Source organism: Conger conger, chromosome 5 (assembly GCF_963514075.1).
Source record: "Conger conger chromosome 5, fConCon1.1, whole genome shotgun sequence".
Classification (NCBI taxonomy): domain Eukaryota; kingdom Metazoa; phylum Chordata; class Actinopteri; order Anguilliformes; family Congridae; genus Conger; species Conger conger.
Genome location: NC_083764.1, coordinates 45,868,510 through 45,895,084, shown reverse-complemented (window position 1 = coordinate 45,895,084; position 26,575 = coordinate 45,868,510). Strand labels below are relative to the sequence as shown.

Below are 26,575 nucleotides of genomic sequence, written 5' to 3'. Positions count from 1 at the left end.
AACTGCATTTTGTGATTACTTGTGTTGTCTTTGACTAATATTTAAATTTGTTTGATCTGAAACATTTAAGTGTGACAAACATGCAAACAAGTAAGAAATCAGGAAGGAGGCAAACACTTTTTCACACCACTGTATATTAATTAATTTTAGAATGAATGACTCCAGTCTCATTTGGCAAGGTATCACAGACTGTTGAATGACTTCTCTTCACTGCTAGATCTATTCATGGCAGAAACTAAACTTCTCAAATGAAATGCATTCCTTTGAAGGTATCCATCACAGTGATCTGGAAAATCTAAATTTACGTTACGTTTAAAGCAACAGAGAGAATGGTTCAAAATAATATTTAGCATAGTTCTGATATTTTGTTTGACGTTTTATACAGAGGTTATGGGTTTCCTGTCACTGTGGGCTGCAGGGCACAGTAGTACAGTGCTGAGTCTCTCTGTTAAGCAGATTTGATTTCCAGAATTGTCTTTTTGTTCTTTTTATCGTGTTTAGCAGCAAACTGTCCCTTGGTTCTGTCTGTGCTTACAGCAGAGATGAGGAATTCAGGTTTGGGTCGGGGGTACTGCCGGTACCAGAATAGATAGCTTGCATCAGTGGTGTAAGTGCATGAGAGTGTAACACTGCTTCCCTCCAGAACATTCACTTCTTTAGCTGCTGCTGTTATTTCATCCTGAAAACTGTCAAAAATCCCAATATATTATCATCAAATAACAAGTCATGTGATGGCAGTGTCTTCTAGAATGAATGTTGAAATGCTTAAAAAAGGGATTTTGAGCCTGAATTATGTTGAGGTAACTAAATTAAACGTACAGAAGATAACGGTTAACACCAGACCTGTAAAAAGCTGCATCTTGTTGTGAGGTGAACCTTCAGGTTATTACAGGAGAGAGAACCTGGGGCAGAATATGTGGCTTAGCTTTTCTGTGAGGATGTGTGAAAGGGGCAACAGTGACCTGATGAGAATGTCGTTTCTATTATGTACGGTACGAGGACCCAGACGCAGACCAGGGGATAATCCAAAAACGTAGTATTTTATTCCGAATTTTTAAGCCAGGAGATCCAAGACAAAGACAAAGACAAAAACAGCAAGCAAAAGAATGGTCGAGAAAACGGGCAAAAGTCAATAGGCGAAAGTACAAAAGGGCGAAGGCAAAAACCGAGGTCAAAACCGAATGTCGAAAACCAAGAAAACAGAAGGGCAAACAAACCAGGAGGGTAAGGCAGGCTCGAAAATCAAGGCGTACAAGTAATTTGGCACTATAACTGATCAACGTTCTGACACTGGTTGAAACAGAGACTGAGGGGATGACAAATGAGAACTGTAATGGAAAACAATAACCAAGGATGTATGAAAAATGAATAAATAACAAGAATAATCATAAATACACACAGGACAGATACAGAAACATTACAGTTTCAATTCCAATTTCAGTGTAATTTCCAGGTGAAGCTGAGAATGGATTCCTTTTTAGGCCAGGTACAATTACTCACATGAATCAGGTGAATGAGCTTCTGTTGTCCTACATTGTCAGTCACTATTTGAGCATCTGCTAAATGTAATAGAAATGCAATTTTTGGTTCCTGGTATGCCTTTCCCAATGTACAGTCCACTTGTGATTTATATTGCTTAATATTTTCACAAGATGCCCTCAGATAGGATTTCATTATGTACAATATGTGCCTATATATTACTTGTAAGGAAAAAAATAAAATTAAACCCGGTAATGCTAGAAGGACCGGCAATGTAACATATAGAAGCCCTATAGAATCTGCGATTGCAATACCTCTAGATTCTAACCTCAAATAAATGAGGCCAGTGGACCTTTGGCCCCTAATTAAAATAGTCAAATAGTATTGTACTTCGACAAACTAACGCTAGATGTCAGGAGTCTCCATTTAAATTAAAAGCTACTAAGAAATCTGATTATTTAACATTTCTGATAGGAGATTCTGTTTAAGATACAATATTAGCCTGGGAAACTAAGTGTAATTCATTTCTTTGTGTGTTAAAAGAGATATATAATAATATTATTCATAACTATTCCATAAACAGGAAGAGTAAGAACTGTCATTTGCGTGCAAAATATCTATTTAACCATTTCGTTTACTCCTTTATTTCCTCATTAACTGCAGTCGAGTTAGACTGGAATGAAAAATAGTTATATTAAGCAGAATTCTGGCACATTACTTTTGAGTGTGAAACTATTTCAGCAGATGTTGAAAGCATAGTAAGTGCGGAATACAGTATGCTCTGACAGAGAAAGGGGGTTTTGGTATGAGGTGAGAAACAGACTAGCACAATGTGGGCCTCAGAGCACAGTAGTATGTGGCAGAGTCAGACAGCACAGCTGCAGCTATCTTCAGATTAAAGGTTTTGTTAGACTTCTCAAGATGAGCTGTGAGTCCTTCCTTATAACCATTTCCATGGAGTTTATAATTACTGAGTATGAGCTCTGGTGATTTATTATCTTGTTGGATGTACCAGAAGAGAACAGGAGCACCGTCAGTTGTTTCATACTGACAGTACAGTGATGCCATCTCATTTTCTGTCAGGAACACTGAGTGATTTTGGAGGACAGAATCACCTTGTGTGTTACCTGGGAAACATTACACAAGAACAGAAATATTGGTAAGGTAAGAAATATGTAACAATTTCACCAAAAAATAATTAATAATAAGAAGAAGAAGAAGAAGAAGGACTACATGCATTCAAATTGGTATGCATTTTCACTTTTATAGGACAGTCTGGTAAACTGATGAAAATATACATATTTTCTTACCTATACTGCGAAAGAGAATCAAGAATAAAGGCAACATCTGTGTTTGCAGTTTGCAGAGTGTGCTGAAGTCCCTGTGTGTGTCCTCTCTCTCAGTGAGGTATAACAGCACAGTGCTGAAGTCCCTGTATGTATCCTCTCTCTCTCTCAGTGAGGTATAACAGCACAGTGCTGAAGAGGTTTTGTTCTTGTAGCTCCTGTATTACCCGCCCCCTAGAGTCTCACATCTGCAGCCTCTGGTGGTAGTGACTGCTCATTATTCATTCACCATACACTCACACACATTCTTAGTATACATGTCAATATCAGTTGAGTAAAAACATACATTTTCTTTTCTCAAGATAAATTATTTTCAACAGTTTCCCCCTTTTTATAGCTTTATAGAATTGTACCTTTCTAGAATACTGGATGATATGTCTCCATATGCTCAACATCACTGTTTCACTACATGTCTGCCTATATAATATATAGAGTATATAATATATATATAGTTAGCGATGGCAATAAAAACCAATGGGGAGAAATTCCACCACACTGGGCAGCAGGTTCGCTCACTGCTCCTACTCATTTGTCCTTGGTGGTCACATGATGAACCAATGATAAATGCTTGGATAGTTTTACATAATTTTTTGGGGAAAATCTCTATCTTTGTCTGTGTGCTCGGAAGAAAAGGTCTGACCTCTGTGTTTGCTACAAATATGTAGCAAATATTGAACATCAGTATATGAGTGGTAATATTTTTTCCACTCATCCTGTTGAAAGACTAGAAAAGACTAGGTGCTGAGAGCTCTCTTATACCGGCAATAAGGAGGCAATTAAACACACCTGAGCAATTACAAACACTTGTGAAGCTATGGTGCCAAACATTATTTGCGGTCAAATGTGAATGGAGTCCAATGGAAAAATAGGTTTTTGTGAAAATATAGGTATCACTGGGGGGTGACTTCATTTCAATTGCCGAAACAAATAGCTCGGAAGCTGGCCCCTTGGTCTGGCTCTGTATGACCAGCCTCTCTACCTCACTTCCTGTCTGTTTACTTCTGTACAGTCAGCCTATCTACCTCACTTCCTTTCCTTGTATGGTCAGCCTTTTTACCCTACTGCTTCTCTACTTCACTACCTGACTGATTCATCTGAATTTGGCAAGTTGCAGTTATGTTTCTGTAGCAAGGCAAGTACTGCTTATAATGTGCCTTTCATATTTCCCGAGTAAATGTAAGAAAATGGATCAATCAGCAGTTCCCAGTGATGTGTTTTATTGTTGCATTTGTGTTTGGGCAGGGGGAGTTAAATGCAGTCTGCAGATTCTGTATTTATTCCAGTGCAAGGCACACCCCCGTTCTGGGTGAGGGGTGGGTGCACTGCCGGGTTCTGTGCTTGGTGCGTTGGCTGCAAGCTGACCAGGATGACCAGCAGCTCCATCCTCCATCGACTGCAACATCTGCAAGGGTGTCGCGAAGGTCAGAATCACTCACTCGCTATGTTCCATTAGCATGAATGAAATACCTTTGAAATGTTATTCCCAATTTAGAGGGAGGTGTCTTATGGAAATGAGCACTGTTCACAAAGTCAAACATGTAAGATGTGAGGCACCCTCAAATCATGTGTTGCAAATGCCTCTCTTAGTGATCATTCTGCCCACAAGTACAAACATGGTAATGTTTTGTTCTAACAGATGTAGAAAGTGCCAGAATGATGAGATTTTGAGAGCATTCTTACCTGTTCTTTGGGTGACCTCACATCCTCTCCCACTGGTTCCCGCAGGACATATACAATCACATCTTGTTCCTTTTACGTAATAGGAGATAGCATATTTTTATAAGATGATGCACTTAAGATGATGCACTTATGATGACGACTATATGTTTAGAACAGCATTCCATGTGTAGTTTCCTAGTTCTGGATGTGATGCATTGACTTGTGGTAGAACCTATGCACTTGTAAATCGCTTTGGATTAAAAGCGTCTGCCAAATGACAAAAATGTAAAATGTAAATCCAATACAACATTAACATATCACACTGAGACAACTCACAACCCAACATTGAGACATCACACTTAAATCAAAGTGTCAGCATTTGTGAGAAAGCTGGCCATTTCTTTGCACGTCCCAGCGATTTTGAAGATTTTTCTGATAATCTCAGAAATAAAAACCACAGTAAAACACAAGCCATTACCTGACTGTGCCTAAATCCTGCTCCTTCAAGAGCCCCAGAATTGAATCCATTGTTAATGGATTTGCTACCAGGTGTGTAATTGGCTGCCATTACTTCTGCCTGTTACACCTAATATGTAATGCAATGTTACAATTCATGACATCACAAACACCAATTACCTGTTCAATATGGGTATTATAATTGGCTAGCTGATTCAGAAAAGCTTGGAAATTGAAGACATTTAGGTGCCTCTGATGCATTTGCCAAAATGCACAATAAAATAAAGAAGATGGGTGAAGTTAAGGCCTGATAATTAAACATTGGCATGTACAATTGTAAGATTTTAATAAGGGGAATTTTTGTTAAGGGGAAAATTTTGGTTTCACCAAATGTTTGGGACATAGCAATGTTATGTTAATGAAAGTAGTCACGTTTAATATTTTGTTGCATACCCTTTGCGTGCAATGACTGCTTGAAGTCTGCGATTCATGGACATCATCAGTTGCTGGGTGTCTTCCCTGGTGATCCTCTGCCAGGCCTATATTGTAGCCATCTTTAGCTCAAGCTTGTGTCGTGGGCTAGTCCTCTGAAGTTTTCTCTTCAGTGGATGAACAGCCTGCTCCAGTGGATTAAGAATGGGTGATTGACTTGGCAACTCAAGAACTGACCATTTTTGAGCTTTTTACAGTAAGACAATGAATCATTGATCATTGTCTTGCTGTAGAATGAACCGCCGGCCAATGAGTTTGGAGGCATTCAGTTGAACTTGAGCAGATGAACTCCCACGACCATGTTTCACGGATGAGGTGGTATGCTTTGGATCTTGGGCAGTTCCTTCTCAACTCCATACTTTGCTCTTGCCTTCAATCTGGTTAATCTTCATCTCATCTGCCCACAAGACCTTTTCCCAGAATTGTGGTTGCTCTTTTAAGTACTTCTTAGCAAACTGTAACCTGGTTTGCATCTTGCAGTGTAGCCTTTCGGTTCATGAAGTCTTCTGCGAACAGTAGTCAGTGACAGATCCACACCTGACTCTGATCTGATCTGATCTGATCTGTCGGACAGGTGTTTTTCTTTATTATGGAGAGAATGATTCTGTCATCAGCTGTGGAGGTCTTCCTTGGCCTGCCAGTCCCTTTGCGATTAGTTGTTCCAAACAGTTGATTTTGCAAAGCCTTGGCCAATGTCTCTAACCATTTTATTCTTATTTCTCAGTCATAATGGCTTCCTTGACTTTCACTGGAAACTTTGATAAACAGCAATAATAGATTCCAACTGTGTTGAAAGACCAGGAAAGACTAGGTGCTGAGAGCTCTCTCATACCTGCATTAAGGAGGCAGTTAAACATACCTGAGCAATTACAAACACCTGTGAAGCTATGGTGCCCTGAAATGGAGGGACAATATATAAACACCTCTGTAATTTCTACATGGTGAAACCAAAATCTATCAAAAGAAATACCCTTTAATAAAATCTGAGAATGTGCATTTTAAGTGTCTGATTCCAAATTGTGACAATCTTTGTCCCAAACATAGTGGAGGGCACTGTAGGTACTTTTGAACGGGTGAAATGGCAGTGGTATGTGGGGTACTTGAGAGCAAGTATCACGGCAGTAGTATAAACTGTACCTCGGAGGACTGCCACACCGTTGTTGCGACAGGGGGCACAGCGACAGGGGCTGGCTTCCTCCAGGTACTCAGAAAGGGCTAGCTGTAGGTTCCTCTTTAATGGTCCGGCGTTCACAAAATCTTTTGTGGTCACCAGCTCAAAAATAGGCTCCACCTGCAATTCAAGGTCAGCCTCTTATCAAGCCAGTATATGCAGTAAGCACAGAACAGATCTCAGATCAGTCCTTCTCCAGCTCAGTACTCACACACTTATCACACAAGAACAGTGCTGACCCGAGTTCAGGATCAATGTGAGAGGTAAAGTGTGAGAAATAACAAATTCCCTCATTCAGCATCACAGTTGGGGTCAATTCCCTTTTAGTTCTGCAAATTAACTGGAGTTCAGTTAATTAAATGGGAAAAATGGCCATTAAGTACTTTAAGGATATTTCCAGTCAATCCAGGTCCATATCCTGAGTGGACAGAACAAAAATAGAATTGATTCTGAATCTGTTGAACAGGCTTGTGAGCCCTGGCAGTGCTTCTGTGAGGGTGTGCAAAGGGGTACCTTGGTGTGGAGGAAGTCTGGGTTGTAGAAGATGGATTCGCCCCAGTCCTGCATGATCAAGGCTGTGGGCAGCTGTTTCGAGACCAAACTGGAGATGGACTCACTGCTGCCCCCCCTTACCATGGCAACAAAGTCCTCCACATGTGTCCTTTTCACCTTACTATCTGCAACAAGCATCTTTCTAGATCATTCCATTGCTCCCTCTATTACCCTGGCAAAATGACTACTTTAAAGGTCCTGTCAGACTTCTCAAGATAAGCTGAGAGGCCTTCCTTATATGAACTATGCTATGAACCAGTTTAGAAAGTTTTATTAAAACACCAAACAGTCTGTTTGCAGTATGCAGTACATGATGCCCATCAATGAAAAGATCAACTAATGTGGTGTCTAAATAGCAGTTTATATCCACAAACATGAACATATACATATGAAAACATTGTCCTTGATTGCTTTTGTCACATCACAAGCAACATGGCGACATCTTGTGGCAAATGTAAGGCCCCACAGTGAGGCACTGCTCTTCAAACAGCTGCAGTCCAGTGATCATGAATTGTGGCCAATTAGTGCTGACTGTCACTGGGAAATCAAAACTACCTGTCACGAACAAATTATTTTCAACTCAACATGCTTAATACAATCATTTCACAATTTCTTCTCTGAAAATGGTCCTGCTAATGTTAACTGTCATTTGCATATACTACTGCACAGCAATGGTTACTGTAGGAGTGTCATTGTTGATCAAAAACTAAATTCTCAAATGAAATACATTCCTCTGAAGGTTTCTATCGTAGGAACCAAATGGAGGAAATTGATGCGTGATATTTCATCAAAATGTTTAACTTCAAAGAAACAGAAATAAGAAGTTTTTGTACTGAGTTCATGGATTTCCTGTCACTGTGGGCCTCAGGGCACAGTACTACATACAGTGCAGAGTCTGTCACATCAGCAGATGAGATCTCCAGAACTGTTTCTTTCTTCTTTCTGTCATGTTTAGCAGTAAATTGCCCCTGGTGCTGTCAGTGCTTACAACAGAGATGAGGAATTCACGTTTGGATTGGGGCTACATTCACTTCTTTAGCTGCTGCTGTTATTTCATCCTGAAAACTGTCATCTGTGGAAGAAAAAAATGTATGTTATGTACATTATTCAAATAAATAACACAATCATTTGTATTTACACAAGACATAGGAATCAGCCAAACATTTGCATGTTGCTGATTAAATGCATTTACCCACCCCTGTTAACAGAAGTAATAAACAGAGCAGCATCATGACAGCTGTTCAAAAGAAACACTGACTTTAAACACAACATTGTAAGTCATCCACTGTGACTCCCTCTGTATAGTTTTAACAGGAAACTCTCCCACTCACTGCCTATATAGCTCCTCCCCTGAACACAAAACATTACAGGGAATCATATTCTCTATATTGTCTTTTGTTTTAAGTTAAACCTGACAAACCTGTGGGCTGAATTAAATATATAAAATAAAATACAATATTCTGCAAAGCATAAATAACAAATATAATGTATTAAATATTATTTATATTCACAAGCCTACCATATACAGTAGCTACAATCATGAAAAAAACATATATTGTCGACTGAATATAACTTGCTTAACTTAATAGGCAGTATTTCTAGGTAGTTTTCTAAAACCAAGAATTTCACTTAAGACCACTACAAATATTACATATTGTAATATTTTTTAAAGTAACCCATCCTATGTATGCTATTTTCAGCAAGAGTTGTGCAGTTCAGTGGCATCAAAAGAAACAGAGAATTTGAGGGAAAATAGGATCCAGTAAAATGGGGACAGCTGGTGTGAAAATGGAGGCACTACACCACACTGAGACCAAGTTCATTGGTGTTTTTCCTGTTGATGCATACCAGTCACAGTGGCAAATTGGAGCAGCAAGTCAACAATTAGTAAAACACCAGATTCATAACAGTTGGCCAATGTCATGTCCCAGCTGCAGGATCCAGCCTATATTGCCGACAGGAATCTTTACTGCCTGGAGCCAGCAGAAGTTTTATGTCCATAAATTATTGCCATACCATACCACCATGCACCTTGCCCCTGCTGATTGGCTGGCTAAGCAAGTGTGGGCTTGGTTAATACTTGGATGAGAGACCTCCTGGGGAAAAAGGAGTTGCTACTGGAAGTGTTGTTGGTTGACCAGTAGGGGGCGAGGACAGTGTGCTTTCCAAACTCGGTCCTGGGGTACACCAGTGTATGATGGTTTTTGTTGCAACCCCAATCGCCATCAAACAATTTCAACAAGCTGTTAATGTTTCTTAACCATTGGGTTGTATTAAGGGTCAAAAATGACCTATGTTTAAGAGCAGAGAAAACCCACAAAATTATCTTTTTTTCAACTTGAAATTTGATGACAAAGTTTGAGATGAGTGACAGGTTGTTTCGTCATGCAAAATTGATTTGGGGTTTAAAATGAAAGTAAGCTGTTTTATTTCAGGGGTTTAGTGAAGGAGGGTCATTTTTGACCCTTAGGACAAGGGGACTATACAGAATGTTAAGTCTACACAAGGTTAATTGCATGCTTTTCATTTTAAAATGGATTCTTTACCTTAGTGACCACAGTGAGTCAGGGCCTTGGTTTAACGCAGAGGTGTACAAGGGCCGATCCGTTTCAGGATTTTGTGCAAACTTGATTATTTAATTGACCAAATCATATCTCATGTGACGTGTATGAGTTCCGGCTACAGCTGTAGACTTCAAGCGTATCCTAATTATTTTACTCATCCTCTTAAACTACATTTTGAGAAATTGCTATGCATACCATAGAGAATAAAATTCCCATGTTCATATTATAGTATATTGCAAATGAAAATTACATAAAAAGTGGTAAATTATTTTTAACTGATCAACAGTGAATTGAATCAGTAGTGTCCTAATTTCTGAAAGTGTTGACACGTGGCCAGAATGTTTCTTAACCTCAGTCTTATTTGTTACCTGTTCTTATGCAATTGCTTGCAAGATATGAACATGGGAATTGTATTCTTCATGCCATTTCAAACCTATTTCTGGCATACTGTGCTTTAAAGATCCAATGGCACTCTTCACAAAGAGTATGGGGTTCCCCGGTGTCCTGCCTAAATAATCAACCCTGGCTCTCTCAACTAATCATCCCCTGATTTAATTGGCTAAAACTAATGCTCTCCCTCTTTACCTCTCAGCTGATGTGTGGTCAGCATTCTGACACATAATGGCTGCCGGTGCATCATCCAGGTGGGTGCTACTAATTTGTGGTGTTGATGCAAGTTTCCTCCCTCATCACTGTAATGCAATATACAGGACAATAACTTATGGGTTTCTATCTTGTCTCAGGAGTTGTCAGGTTTTTGTACAGAGTTTATGGGTTTCCGGTCACTGTGGGCTGCAGGGCACAGTAGTACAGTGCAGAGTCTGACACTTCAGCAGAGGAGATCTCCAGTTGCACATGTCTATTCGTTTTGTCATGTTTCACAGTGAACCTCTTGTCTGTCTTTTCCTCAGCATAGATGAGGATGAGGAATTCTGGTTTGGATCCAGGGTGCTGGTGATACCACTGTAGATTGTTCAGATTAAGGGCTGAGTAGTTGCATGACAGAGTAACACTGCTGCCACACAGAACATGCTCTCCTCTAGATGTGGATGTAATTGCATCCTGTCCGAGGCTTTCACCTGGAGTCCAAATGATATGAAATGGTTTTATGAGTACAATAATATACATTAATGGTAGCAAATATTATTCCAAGTAATTTGTTTTCTTACTTTATATAATGCAATCTCCAGTTCCAGTTTTAATAATGGGGCTTTCAAATCAAGCCTTATGTCTGAATGAAACAACAGCACCACAGATCAGAAAAATGCAATCGGTCACTTACCCATGATAGTAGAAGAAAATAGAAGAAGTAAACAGCAGAGCGTCATGAAGGTTTTTCCAAAGAAACACTGACTTTAAGCACAGCTTGAACAACACATCCTCTATGTTGAATCGCTCTGCATACTGTAGTTCTAAGAGGAAACTCCTCCTTCTCATTCACGATTTAGCTCTGGATGCAAAACACATGCTGTACATGTCAGACCTCTGCAGTTTAAAAAGCAGGATCATTTTGAAGTGATCACCTAGGCCATAGACAGCCTTGATTTGTTTATTTGACTGGAAATATTTCACATTCAGAATGAAATTAGTATGTCATCTGTTTATTATACAGTGGTGCCATGCATGAAAGCTTTGTTACAGTATAGACCTCACAAGCACTTGGAATAGAGAAAATCCAAGTTAATATACTGACCCTACACATACCCCACTACTCTGCTTCCATCAGGTTACTGAGGGATTCTGATACATGAGTAGCAATGGGAGTCAACTTCATCAGCTTTTCACAGAAAGGCCCCTAATATGAAGTCAATGACTTATAGCCTCATTCTGATGAATTATTTAAGACCAATGTGTTTTTCTTTTTCTTTCCTTTTTTCATTTTGAAGTTTTACTGTTGCTACCTCACAGCAAGGAGGTCCTGGGTTCGAATCCCCGTCAATGCCCCCCGTCCTGCCTTTCCGCCAATGTATGCTGGGATAGGCTCCAGCCCCCTGCGACCCTGTTCAGGATAAGCGGGTTAGGATAATGAATGAATCAATGAATGAGATTTAATGGAATGCATCTTCTTTCTGAGTATTATCACATCTCTTCTGCTACAGTCTAGGGTTGGATCACTGCCAATCAATGCATCAGAAATGACATGAGAAGAAAAAAGGAAACATCATTATTTTTGCACCACAAAATGTATTACATTCTGTACAAATAGATTACAGGTGCATTGGACTGAGCCCAAGAATGAAGATACCACATTATGAGGCATTTCCTGCTCCTTCTGATTAAAACCACCATCAAAGGGATGGAATCCTAGCAGGTTTTTGTATGAGAGCTGGCACAGTGCACAGTAATACAATGCAGAGTCTTCTGGAATTAAGTTTGCAATTGTCAGGGTTGTTTTTCCACTGGATTTCTCTGTAGTTGCTTCAAATCGTTGTTTGGCAAAATTTGCTGTACCACTGCCGTCTCCCCTGTGCAGGATATACTGAAGGGCTGACCCAGGGGACTGACGGTACCAGAAGAAGCGGTAATAATCTCCTGAGCCGCTCGTGCTTGTGATACATTCCATGGATACTTGTTGTCCTTCTGTCATATTTAGTAATTTGACTTCTCCAGAGGAAATGCCTAAGAGTCAGAAGACATTGGTTTGTTCCTATAACTAAATTTAATTGTGACAACTTAATTATCTATATTTTTCTGTAGTCACAATTAAATTTAGTTATAGGAACAAACCAATGTCTTCTGAGGTCAGCAAATATAACTTACAGAAGGTAACCGTTAACACCAGCCCTGTAAAAAGTTGCATCTTGTTGTGAGGTGAACCTTCAGGTTATTAGAGGAGAGAGAACCTGGGGCAGAATATGTGCCTTAGTTTTTCTGTGAGGATGTGTGGGAGGGGCAACAGTGACCTGATGAGAATGTAAAACTACTGAATGTGTTATTTGTAAAGAAACAGAGAATTAATTTGTAATTGAATTGAATGCATCCTCACACCTCCGGATGCTATATTACCCTGTGGGGCTGTGGGCCACCCATGCATGCCTACACTATGCTTAAACAAATGCTAGTTGAGATGAATGGGCTAAAAATATTATATTGGCTTATCAATAAACTGCTGAACTGTTATGAACAAGATTCAATGCAAAACTACTTCAAATATTCTAACTTAATTGGATTAAGATATTAGAATTACTCGAATGAGGGGTAATGGACTTACTGGAAATGGAATTTCTAACAGGGCGGCACGGTTGGTGCAGTGGTTAGCACTGCCGCCTCACAGAAAGGAGGTCCTGGGTTCGAATCCCCCCCAATCCTCTCTGTGTGGAGTTTTCATGTTCTCCCTGTGTCTGCATTGGTTTCCTCCGGGTACTCCGGTTTCCTCCCACAGTCCAAAGACATGCAGGTTAGGCTGTTTGGAGAGTATAAATTGCCCGTATTAATGTAATGTAATATAATGTATTACCTGGAAAACAAGGAGGATGGAAAAACGGTTGAAATTTCATTTAATTTAAATATTGATATTATATACTGGTAATACATTTTAAAAAAAAGTGTTTTATTTCTAAAAATAAAAAAGAAATAATAATAATCATACTTTACACTTCAGAATGAAAAAAATATTTACCAATGAAACAAAGTAGAATTCCACAGAATAAAGGAAGCATTTGTGTTTGTAGTCTAGGTGTGTTAAAGTCCCTGTATGTGTCCTCTCTCTCTCTCATTGAGTATGTGTCCTCTCTCTCTCTCATTGAGGTATAACAGCACAGTGCTGAAGTCCCTGTATGTGTCCTCTCTCTCAGTGAGGTATAACAGCACAGTGCTGAAGTCCCTGTGTGTGTCCTCTCTCTCAGTGAGGTATAACAGCACAGTGCTGATGTCCCTGTATGGGTCCTCTCTCTCATTGAGGGAGACCAGTACAGTGCTGAAGAGGTTTTATTCTTTTAACTTCTGAATTACCTGCCCACTTGAGTTTCAAACATGAAGCCTCATGTGGTAGTGGTACAGTATGTGGCTGCTAATATTGATCATACACTAATATCATTCTTACTTTAACTATTCGCATTTATATTGTGAGACCACTCCCCACACAGAAATTTGGTAATATTGCCAATCACATTTTTGGTACTTTCATTGCTTATTATAAAGTTTGAGTTGTCTGTTATAAAGTATCAGAACAAAAATCAGTTTGAGGGAAATTCTGCACAGTGGATTAATGGCACCATCTTATGGCCAACTGATGTCACTGCACTGAGGCCCAGTGAGAGTGCTTTTTCAGCACTCTCAATCTAAATACAAAATTTTCTTAGCCTGTAATTTGTTTCTTAAATGCCACTTTAGCTGAAGTGTGGGATTGGCAGGTGTGGCTTTCAATTTTCTGTCACTAAAGATGCAGCAGCCACTTCAATTAAATAAAAACCCAGTACCTTCTTTTTCACTTCTCAAGCCACATAATGTAGAACTGAAAGAGAGATATTTCTTTACCAAACACTGATCAAAATCCATTGCCTGTGGCTTCCGGGCACATTATGGGTTAACAATAAATACATTAAAAAAATAAAAAATACTAATAATAATGGAGCAGTATGCCATGGAGAACTATGGAAGACTTGCATGGATGTTATAACTGATCAAAAGTAAAGTAAATTCACCCAGATCAGATCTTTGTGTCAGTAACTGTATCCCTCAGTTAAACAGAATCATAGTCATCAAGATGCATAAAGGCAGCATTTATTCTCAATAACTACATATGTGTAATTATTATTATTATTATTATTATTATTATTATTAGTATTATTATTATTTGGGCTATATTCTGTTATGTGTCATATACAAAAAAAAATGTTTCTTGTGTTTTTGTATTGAGTTTATGGGTTTCCTGTCACTGTGGGCTGCAGGGCACAGTAGTACAGTGCAGAGTCTGTCACTTTAGCAGAGGAGATCTCCAGATGCACAAGGCTCTTTGCATTTTCATGTTTAACAGTAAAGCCCGCTTTGTCTTCTCTGTCTTTAATTCTGGAGATGAGTATGAGGAATTCAGGTTTGGATCTGGGGTATTGGCGATACCAGTGTAGACTGTCTCCAGTCCTAGAAGAAGTGTAGTTGCACGACAGTGTGACACTGTTGCTCTCCAAAGCTTGCACTGCATTAGTTACGGATGTGATTCCATTCTGAAAACTGTCACCTGTGGAAGATATTTTTCATCACATATACTTCATGAAAACTTGCCATGAAAGCTTTTTATACAGTAGACTAGTGTCGTGAGCCACGGACCCCTTGCCGAGCTCAGACCTCACATTCCCACGAGCAGTACCTCACAATGAGGTGTCTCGGGGACGAACTCAAGTACTCCGAACGTCCTGGAGCCCTGGTAAGTTCTACTGAACTTCCAGCCCAGTCTCGAAGTGAAGGGTGTGATGCAAATCTGGTAATCGATGTCCTGTATTCAATGTATTCCTCTAAAGAATCTTTATCACATATGATTATAGTAAGATATACTTTATTATAATCAATCAAAAGAATAGAGTTATACAGATTACAGTGTACATATCATCTTTTGCAGTTTGCTAATCACATGCAAGTTACATATACCCCTCTTAGCTCTTTCTAAATTACCTTTCCACCACGATGTTTAAAAATCAAGGTACACCCTTCCTATATCCATCCTCTTTGGCCTTAGCCTTATCCTATAGCTCCCCCTTCTTGACGTTTAAAAATAAACTATTCCTATAATATTATATTTATCTAAATATGATAACTTCTCTACATTTTTCTACTTTATATAGTACCCTAATGAGAAATAAAAGATATATAAAAGTAAACTTATAATATGTTACTTTTCCTACTTCTACAAGTAATATAGATTATAATTACCACTCCAGCTTGGTTATAATTGTTCTGCGTGGCTCTTTCTTCACCTGAGTCCGCACCGCGTACGTCACTCCTCTCTCCATATCCATATCCTGGAGTGGCGCGCAGAGGGAGCGCGCCACTCCAGCTTGACTGTCTTGCGTTGCTCTCTCTTCAACAGCTCGTAGATATCTTCTGAAGCCAAATTCTGGGATCCTGCTCTAAGGTCTAAAAACTTATCCCTTATATATCTTTTTTGCATACAAAAGTGTACCTTTTTTGATAAGAAATGCCCCCATTATGTCAAGCGGGAAGACATTTATCTTTTATATAACCTGTTTTTCAATGACCATATTAATTATTTCTGTTTTTCCAATTGTCATTTTCTCATACCTCCAAAGAACCGTCCCCAATATTTTATTTCATGGGCCCCTCTGGTTTGGGAATTTCCCCCATCTTAATATATGAGTGGAAAAACACTAGCCCTTATGTTGTTTTTAATGAACCTATTCATCACTGGTGTCTGTGTCAGTTTCATAATCTCCCCTTGACTTCCTCCAAACTTTGATTTCATGTAAGCCAGACGTTAAAGCCTGCCACCATCCCAACACCCTCTTTAGGTGCCCCTTTTTGTGGCGCCTTAAGGGATCTACAAAGGACATCCAGCCAATAGCTGAGTGTAAATCATCCGCCATTAATCATTAATTTTCTTTCGGTATTGACATCCCTTCCGTTTTCCTTATTTTTGTTTTTCTTTAGCCGGGCATTGTGCCCCTCCCTTGTAGGGTTGGGGTATTCTCAGTCAGAACTTTAACCTTGCTCCTTAAAACCCTAAATCTAAGTCCCCCGACTTCAGACTCCTCTACTGACAAGTATGGCTGCTCATTCTCTGAACCACATATTTTTCTTCTTACGGGCGTTCTTACTACCACCTCGATGGCGTGTGCGAGGGGTTAACAATGCATTCCTTTCTAACCCATCCCCCGTCAATCTCTCATCAGGGGGGCCTAGGGCCGGGTCCTCGACACCCCCTTCAACCCCTCGCACTAAGCCAATCTTAGCCTGTAAGTGCCTCTCAATTAACTCACATAGCGTTAATATCCAAGTATCAAACGGTAGGGAGTACCAAGTACTAACTGGGCTCCCATCTATCATCCTCCTCATTGTTTTTTATCATCAATCAAGCCCATAAGCACACCTACCAATGGGAAAGTATTCTGCCCTATCTCCTGCACATATGCCTATATGACGTAAGCTGAGGAGAGCACTCACCCCTCCCTTACATTTTTTCTGGTTATCTGTCACAAGAACAATTTATTCTTTTAAGCAGTCCTCTGATTATATGCATGAGAATACATATCTGTATATATAAATCCTAGGTTGTATTATACTTTTCTTCCATAATCCCTCCTTTTATCATATAAATGATAACATGTTCAAAGAGAAAAATAATTTGTCTACTTTGCTCATCCTGATACATAGAATAACATAAGATAATCATACTGATTCATAAGATTATCATAGAATAACTAGGAATAACTATGGAAAATATTCTATATAATTTTCCCCCTTTTGCAGCTTCTAAGCCACACACATAGCAAGCTTATCCAACAGTAATGTGCCTGTTTCGTGCCTCACTCCATCGTTAGCCACCTCATTTTAGACAGTTGCACATCCGCAGTGTGCTAATATAAAAACAAAAAATAAAAGAATAAAACAATGATGCAACCAATAGTCCCAAAAGCCACTCCTTTACAGGAGCCTCGTATCCAAAGTCCTGTCCATTCCTGAGCGTTGTCTTCATGTTGAAGCAGACGCATTCCAGGCATCCCCGCATGCCTCCTCGCAGCGTGAAATGGGCAACGTCTCTCACATCCTCAAAGCAGATGATGCACCGACTCCTTGGGATCTTTCCTCCTTCAGGTTCAGGGATACAGCGTGTAATCTGGAAACTGTTCCTTCCATCGAGGAAGGCTTGTTGTTCCAGGAAAGCCTTTCTGTACACATCACCTCCTGTCCTTGTTTGGTACTTCTCCTTCAGGGGTATACCCCAAACTGTCTTTAAAAATAAAATAATATACAGATAATACAAACCCCTTCCCCACATAGTTCTCCCCGTTCGAGTGTTTTTACAGCTGTCGAGAGGGTACTTTTTTTCTCTTGATTATATATTTAGTTTGTTGTTTCCCTTCAAGGTCTTCGTAGATATACGGAAATATATTTCTGTGTATTGTCACAATATCTTGTTTTTCCTCATTATAAGGATAGAATTTAATCATGCTGATACATGTTATGGGTGCGAATAATCCCTCTGACAATGGGTAATTTGGAATGTCTGTATATACAGTCATTGTATTCTCTAAAATTTCAAATTTTTCTCTGTGATTGTCTAGGTTGATTATATTGATGCATTCATTCTTGTTCAAGATAAAGCATGGGGTGCAGAGACTACCGTATAGGCCCCTGGCCCCCCTCCTAAACCTCACGGTTTTCTCACAGTTCAGACAGGAATCTAGTGGGGGGTATTTGAGGTTGCAGGTGTTAAATAACCTTTTCTTATCTCCAAAAGCAAACAAAGTATTCACTATATGATTACGATACCCTCCTAATTCTATGGGATTTCTGGGTGTATCTGTTTCATTTGCGAACCCCTCTTTTAGGGCTGTCACTGGGAATTGTGATTCACTGGCTTCCACTTGTTCTTTTTCCACAATCCATTTCCCGGTTTTATTCTGTAAGAGATCAAATACAATTTTTCTTTATTTTATATTATTTTTCCATCCTACCTCTACTAAAATATATACGTTTTTCCATGCGCTTTTGATTATGTATATTCCCTAGGAACTTAATTCTTTTTTTTTTTTATTTACACGGTTTCGATTAGGCCCGGTGAATAATTTAGGGGTTTATTATTATTATTATTACTTTTTTTATGGATATACACTACAAGATTTCTCTTTTCCTTGTGAGAATGGTTATTTATTAACCAGCAGGATTTTTCCCAATCAATCTTAAACGTCCAACGGATCAAGTTACATCTCTGTTGGATGCGTAGATTTATGTATACGGTTTGCTGGTTTGGTGCAGGAGGCCATGCAACTATTCTTACACGGGACATCTCTCTTTGGAGTTCATTTTTGAATTTGTAACTTCAGTGTGCGGATTCCTGTGAATCCCCTTCTTTGTTTGGAGGCCCTAGGCCTCAGGTGTCAGTTTTGATTTCTAAGTACACAAGATATATAAATCATTCTTTGGGCTCCTACCCCTACATTTTGGATTCACAAGTAATTGCATTTCCATGGACATACAACTGAGGACTGTTATTATTTGTGACCCATCGAACACAAGCATGATCAGGTATAGCATTTATATTATTTCTTAATACCTGCCTATTAAAAAAATTAGAATTTAGATATCCCATAGCCAATGCATGTTGTGTTAATACTAGCCATTTAGTAAATTTGTAATTCCATATTTGTATTCATAAGGTGCCTGTTATTGACAAAAATCAAATCTCATTCAGCATTCAAATTACATTTTGTTATCTTTGTCTGAAATCTTGTCCTGAAATCCGCATTCCAAATAAAACCATATTTTGATTTTAGAATTCAATTAACAATTCTTACTCCTAATGAGTTTAATTACTGTTACTATGTTACCAAGATTCAAATCAAGAGCTCGGAGGAGGGAACTCACCATGGATAGAGCTAACGGTATTGCTTCACCGTTATCCCGCACTCCCAGATTTCCTTCCCCTGATACATTCCCGATTAGGCTCATGGTTTCATAGGAACTGTTCCAAGTTGCCATTATTCCAATATGCTTGCCTCAGTTGTTTTTCTGCTGTGACCTGTGTCTCTGACTGTTCCAGGCTTTATACCTTATCTGTTTGTGTTTTGGGTAGCCATTTTGGTTTTTGAGGTCAGTATCCTTCACCCCTCTATCTTTTCCTTATGTCTATCTTAGGCCTCCCTTAACAGTTAGTGATTTCTTGCCGGGGTCGTCGGGTCAAGATTTCAGCAAAAGTACGCTGATGCTCATGCTCTTGTTTTTGAGACTCGAGCTTGTGATATGAATACTGTTGTCTATGACGCCTGCACCTTAAGCATACAAAAATGACATATATTATTCCTATGATTAATATTCCAACTCCTATAACCCATACCCAGGGCCCAAACAGGGATTTAATAGTGTCCCATCCCCAGGACATGATATTAGAAGTGGTTTCTTTAAACATATTTACTCAATTATTCACTCCTTGTTTAACTCCTGTCCAGATTGCTCTGATCACATTAGAGACCCCTCCTCTCCCTATAAAAATACGTTTACTTGTATTGCTATAAAGAGTTAAGTTTCTCATCCACTTATATCCTTCGTATACATGTCCTGCATTAATCATCTCCTTCCAAGCTTTCCATACCAGACGCAAGTCGTCTCGAAGGTCACAAGCTGGCTGTTGCCATATTAACTCTTTTCCTCTCTTACAGGTGTTATCTGGGGTTATGACCCCCATATTTTTAAGTAGGGCCCCAGAAGTCTGATTTACTATATACAACCTTTTCCCAAATTTGTCATTAAAATATATTAGTTGAGGCTTAGCTCCATGTTCTTGCTTCCCTGTGTAATTAGTTCTGAGCGGTGGCACGAAGTGGTCAGGGACATAATTTTTAAAATAGTCCTGGTTTTGTGCATTATTCCCTATATCTCCAGCATAGGCCTCCCACCAACCACTCATTAACGTATAATGAATCCACTCTTCCTTGTAATCTGTTTTAGGATCTTTTCCTTTCATAACTTTGTTCCAGTACCAACTTATCCAATTCCTAAGTTGTTCTTCTACGGGCCTATATCTGAAGGTTACGTATTCATCATCTTCCCAGGTGCATGCCATTGTCATTACACCCTTTTTAATGTCGTTTTTAGAGATTGATTTTTCCCTTATATCTTTTTCGTCTTCTATATATACTGATATTGCATACTGTCTCATTTCTTCTATCATCTCCCTTTCTTTCTGAAGTATCTTCTCTACTATTTCTCGAGAAGGTATTACTGTCTTAATCAATAACGATGGCATTGCTTGGATTGTATCAGCTGCCCAAATGCCCTTTCGAAATTTATCTTGACTCCAATAGGCTAATGTACACAGTAAAGTTCTATTCTGATATACATATGTATTTGTCCACCCTAGTTCCTTTTGCATCTTTATTGATTTATCTATTTTGGGATATTGTTGCGGGTCCCCTATATATAGACTAGTGAGTAGTGGTGTTGTGGGTCCCCATATTATTCCTCGTTGTTCTAATTGTGACCATCGAAGTCCAGTGTAACTCGGTAACCCTTTCCTTATAAGCAAGGGGTATCTAAGCTCACATCTCCTTGCCTTTTGAGTATTTTTTGTCGGGACCTCCCGCTTTACTTTATGCCCCAATGATCTTGGATAATATCGAGTTTGCCTGCCTCTTGAACATTTCTGTTTCCCGTCTGTGTTGATACAGCTGACATCGCATTCTATCATACTGGATTTCTGACCTCCTTGAGTCAAATAGTGACAGCATGTTTCGTTTTTCATTTCCTGACCGCAATTTTCAGTACTATTTTCACTTCCTGGTGATGTCATGTTGTATTCACACCAGATCACATTTATTTCCTTAGTAACGCATGTGTATTGGTAAGGGACTCTATATTTCATTACATAATTTCCTAATCCTATTCCTACTACAAAAATTATTAACCCTAGTATTGCTAACCCTTTCTTTTCCCGATTTTGTCCCTTCTTCAAAGACTCACTGCGCAGGATTTGTTGATTTTTCTTTTGATTTCGGATTTTCATGTACTCTGTCAGCATTTCCTGATCGGAAACACCCGCTGAAGCACGACATTCTCGGCCTCCTTGTGCGTCGTTGCTGAGAAGCATCTCTAGGTCCTCCATTGTTCGGGTTATTTCTCAGTGATATTGTAGTAGCAAAATCGTGGACGTCCTTGTACTCTGGCTCGGGGTCTGGAACTACAGGTTCAGCTGCTTTTCCGTCAGCGTCTGTAGACAGGGGTTCCACTGAGTGCCTAGCTGAAACAGAGTATACACCTTCGCCAACCCCAACTCTGGTGGTGACTGTTATGGTTAGTGTGTAAAGAGGCCCTGTGGCCTCGTCTTTATCATCAGAATGGTTGCGGCGAGGGTTTATCCGCCCTGTGGCTCCCCTCCGAGATTCCTCAACCACAATTGTTTCTCTCACTTGCCCTTTATCATCAATTAGGCCTTCTGCGCACACAATTAATTGTCTTCTCACCCCTTTTAATATCCCTTCTACAGGGAAAGCATGTAACCTGAAGTATGCCACTTGCCCTACTTTTTGTGCTCTAGCTTTGAACTTTCTCATTAATAAATCTGTATCACTGCTGTACCATGCTCTGGTTTTATGATCCCCAAAAGGTATGTCTAGTATTTCAGCATCTTCTGGTGGGTACAGACAATTTTTAACTTCCTCTTTATAATCTGTTAATCTCCATACTACTCTTCCTTCTCTATTTATGGCTTTTCGCCTAAACCTCATAGGTCTGGTATCTGTCTCTCCCCTTCGGTTAACCATCAGCAGCCAGGTGGGCCCATAGTTGTATGTCTGTTCAATAACATTTCTTAGTTGGTCGTCTCTTTGTCTACCCATAATGGGCTGGGCATATGTTGACTTTTCCTGACCTTTGGAGGTCTCATTTTTATCATAGGGGATTAATGCATGAGTGAGGCCCGCTGCTACAGCTGATCCCTCGAAAGTGAGTTCCCTGCACTCATTACATGTCACAAGTTCCCCTTCTGCTGTTTCAAGGCAGCTACATTTTTTCCTAGGCTGCCCCCCCTTCTCAGGCCCCTCTATTTCTCTGGCCATGAGAAAAGTGGTATTTGTCGCAATGCTAATCCTGCACTGTCCACAGACCACTAATCTGTGCATCATTACTACTGGAGAATGCCCTGTCTGGGTTGTCATTCCCCATAGGGCGTCCCCTGGTAACCCCTCTATTTTTGGGGGTACTCTTGCCCCACCAGGTCCCTGATATCCTGGCCTTAATTCATTACATGAACACATGATGCAACAGCCTGGTCCTTTGATTTCTTCCAGCATTGTGCCACTGAGGTTATTCCTCCCTTTTTCAATTCTACCATATTTTTATCTAACACTTTCTCTACTATCTCATTTCCTTGAGGATGATAGGGTGGGGAAAATATTCTTTCTATATTGTTTTTGATACACCATTTATTGATAATGGTATCCTTGAAATGTGCTCCATTGTCTGATCTAATTTCTTTAGGTTTTCCTATTGCCATTACTGTGCTTTCTAGCTTGGCTAGAACCTGTCTCCCCGTACCTTGCCGCAGAGGATGGACCAGGGTGTACCCAGTGCACGAATCAACTATTATCAGCAAGTATCGGTGCCCCCCTGTGGATCGTACTACAGGACCGGCCACGTCCATGCAAATACTTCCCCAGGGTACACTCGACCTTATAGTTAATCCAGCACTCCACAGGCTGTGTGGTGTATTAATCATCTGGCATTGTGAGCAGTTCTTAACTACTCCCTTCACTACCTCTTTCAGCTTGGGTATATGTAACCTATTCAAGTTCTTAATTACATTAAAAGAGAAATATCCATTCTCTTCATGTATTTTCCGAACCAATACCTCTCCCTCTGTCGGAGGCGCGACTTGTAGTCCCTAGTAGTCCCTACTATGGGCTATTCTTTATTAGGAAATATACTTCTATATGTGGGTCTGGCATCTCACTGACAGCCATTTTCCCACCTATTTATAAATTGATATGTATACTATTACTTTATTAGAATTTACTGTCCTATACAGTTTTCTAATATTGTAACTTATTCTAAATTACTTCGATTCCTTTTGAGTTCGAGTATTTACGGTTTCACTACTTAGGTGTCCAGCACCTTTCTCTTCAGTGCCAGTAATCAACTCGAGACCCTCGAGTAGGAATCCACTCAGACAGTGCCTCAATAGGCCGTGAGCAATTCTCTGCTGCTCGTGCCCCACGTTGGGCGCCAAAATTGTCGTGAGCCACGGACCCCTTGCCGAGCTCAGACCTCACGTTCCCACGAGCAGTACCTCACAATGAGGTGTCTCGGGGACGAACTCAAGTACTCCGAACGTCCTGGAGCCCTGGTAAGTTCTACTGAACTTCCAGCCCAGTCTCGAAGTGAAGGGTGTGATGCAAATCTGGTAATCGATGTCCTGTATTCAATGTATTCCTCTAAAGAATCTTTATCACATATGATTATAGTAAGATATACTTTATTATAATCAATCAAAAGAATAGAGTTATACAGATTACAGTGTACATATCATCTTTTGCAGTTTGCTAATCACATGCAAGTTACATATACCCCTCTTAGCTCTTTCTAAATTACCTTTCCACCACGATGTTTAAAAATCAAGGTACACCCTTCCTATATCCATCCTCTTTGGCCTTAGCCTTATCCTATAGCTCCCCCTTCTTGACGTTTAAAAATAAACTATTCCTATAATATTATATTTATCTAAATATGATAACTTCTCTACATTTTTCTACTTTATATAGTACCCTAATGAGAAATAAAAGATATATAAAAGTAAACTTATAATATGTTACTTTTCCTACTTCTACAAGTAATATAGATTATAATTACCACTCCAGCTTGGTTATAATTGTTCTGCGTGGCTCTTTCTTCACCTGAGTCCGCACCGCGTACGTCACTCCTCTCTCCATATCCATATCCTGGAGTGGCGCGCAGAGGGAGCGCGCCACTCCAGCTTGACTGTCTTGCGTTGCTCTCTCTTCAACAGCTCGTAGATATCTTCTGAAGCCAAATTCTGGGATCCTGCTCTAAGGTCTAAAAACTTATCCCGTATATATCTTTTTTGCATACAAAAGTGTACCTTTTTTGATAAGAAATGCCCCCATTATGTCAAGCGGGAAGACATTTATCTTTTATATAACCTGTTTTTCAATGACCATATTAATTATTTCTGTTTTTCCAATTGTCATTTTCTCATACCTCCAAAGAACCGTCCCCAATATTTTATTTCATGGGCCCCTCTGGTTTGGGAATTTCCCCCATCTTAATATATGAGTGGAAAAACACTAGCCCTTATGTTGTTTTTAATGAACCTATTCATCACTGGTGTCTGTGTCAGTTTCATAATCTCCCCTTGACTTCCTCCAAACTTTGATTTCATGTAAGCCAGACGTTAAAGCCTGCCACCATCCCAACACCCTCTTTAGGTGCCCCTTTTTGTGGCGCCTTAAGGGATCTACAAAGGACATCCAGCCAATAGCTGAGTGTAAATCATCCGCCATTAATCATTAATTTTCTTTCGGTATTGACATCCCTTCCGTTTTCCTTATTTTTGTTTTTCTTTAGCCGGGCATTGTGCCCCTCCCTTGTAGGGTTGGGGTATTCTCAGTCAGAACTTTAACCTTGCTCCTTAAAACCCTAAATCTAAGTCCCCCGACTTCAGACTCCTCTACTGACAAGTATGGCTGCTCATTCTCTGAACCACATATTTTTCTTCTTACGGGCGTTCTTACTACCACCTCGATGGCGTGTGCGAGGGGTTAACAATGCATTCCTGCTTAACCCATCTTCTGTCAATCTCTCATCAGGAGGGCCTAGGGCCGGGTCCTCGACACTAGTGAAATGATTTGTGATAAGAAAGGGTAATGCAATTATAAACTGTAGAATATACACTGTACAGGATATATCTATATTACTAAATATTCATGAAAATTACAATATTCATGAAAATACATGTAGAATGGCGCTTACCAATCATTGTTGAAAACAGAAGAAACAAACAGTGCAGCATTGTGGTAGCTGTTAGAAAGAAAAACTTAAGCACTGCAAGAAGAGAATAAGTCTCTTCTACTACCTCTGCATCATTTTGACAGGAAACTCAACTACTCATTGCACATTTAGCCCCTCCTTTACATAGGAAATGAATGAGTATTATCATCTTTACCAAACTATGAAACAGACTCATGTCACAAAAGTGGCTTGGATTCTATCAAAAAGTTTGGCTTTTGTTCTGAGGCATACAGCAGTCCTACAGTAATCATTTGGCTGATTACAAATAAATCAAGTAAAATGATTGAGTATCATTTGTAAATGAAGCCCACATTATGCGTGGTAACCTGTAGTTCAGTTAATCGACTGAACAATTATTTAATTTTACATTCCAGATTATTGCAGAACATGGTTTTCAGAACAATTTCCTGCTCTTTTATCACTTAAGAAATGTAAATGGAAACACATTTTACTCTTGAACTTGTCTGATCCTCAACATGTCGATGTCCATGATAGTCAGAGATCCCCCAGCACCCTTCACCCCCCGCCCCGTACTTTCCATGCAATTTTGCTTTGGGTGTCAGAAAGGATATATCAGTTAGTACTATATTTATCACTTAAATACGTATGTAAACCAAACACATACATTAAAGAAAAACTCTGTTTTTTATATGTGAATACAGATACACAAAAAGCAAGCAAGAGTACAAGGTAACATTAAACTTAAACATTCTTATTTGAAATAATAATTTGAAGTTATAGAGATTGAACAGCTTTTGACAGGTATCGCTCATTCTTAACAAGATGAGTTCATTATGACATGTACGGTACATGTAGTGATGTGTGATGTGTGATGTTTTTGCTGAACTTCCTCAAACATATTATGTCATTATTAGTCTTCTGAATATATGAGCAATTCATATTAATAAGAAATACATTGCAGTGCATGAGGAGAAACTCAAAGCACAGAGTCCTGTATGTTCCACTTGTACTCAGTGTTCCTGTAAGGTGATGAATACTTCATGACCACTGTGGGCCTCAGTAATACACAGAAGAGTCAGACAGCTGCACCTTCTGTATTGTTAAAGGTACACTGCTGGAGGTTTTTTGAGATGAGCATCAAATCTCTCAAACCCTGGTGCAGTTTCTCCAGGTGTATATAAATCCCGGCTCAGCATGTGCTTAGG

The 26,575-nt window shown here is 39.6% G+C and overlaps 1 protein-coding gene and 1 pseudogene across 1 annotated transcript; both read right to left on the bottom strand.

Moving 5' to 3' along the window:
• Positions 1 to 4,073: 4,073 nt before the first annotated feature.
• LOC133128887 (complement component C8 beta chain-like) lies at positions 4,074 to 7,293 on the bottom strand (annotated as a pseudogene).
• Positions 7,294 to 9,056: 1,763 nt separating this feature from the next.
• Positions 9,057 to 25,469, bottom strand: LOC133128886 (T cell receptor alpha variable 20). The gene is made up of 4 exons (XM_061242693.1): positions 25,371 to 25,469; positions 14,693 to 14,895; positions 10,521 to 10,682; positions 9,057 to 9,128 (listed from the first exon to the last, which is right to left on the bottom strand). Exons 1-4 carry the CDS (start codon positions 25,408 to 25,410, stop codon positions 9,057 to 9,059), a joined length of 477 nt encoding a protein of 158 aa, XP_061098677.1. The 5' UTR covers positions 25,411 to 25,469.
• Positions 25,470 to 26,575: the final 1,106 nt, after the last annotated feature.

Bases quoted from the DNA above. Each gene is read 5' to 3' on its own strand.
- LOC133128886 (XM_061242693.1), bottom strand. From the start codon at position 25,410: ATGCTGCACTGTTTGTTTCTTCTGTTTTCAACAATGATTG. The intron at 10,683-14,692 runs GTTAAACATGAA...AACAATCTACAG, and splicing joins AAGACAAAGCGGGCTTTACT to TGGTATCACCAGCACCCTGG. The intron at 9,129-10,520 runs GCCCTGCAGCCC...TGCTGGCTCCAG, and splicing joins ACTCTGCACTGTACTACTGT to GCAGTAAAGATTCCTGTCGG.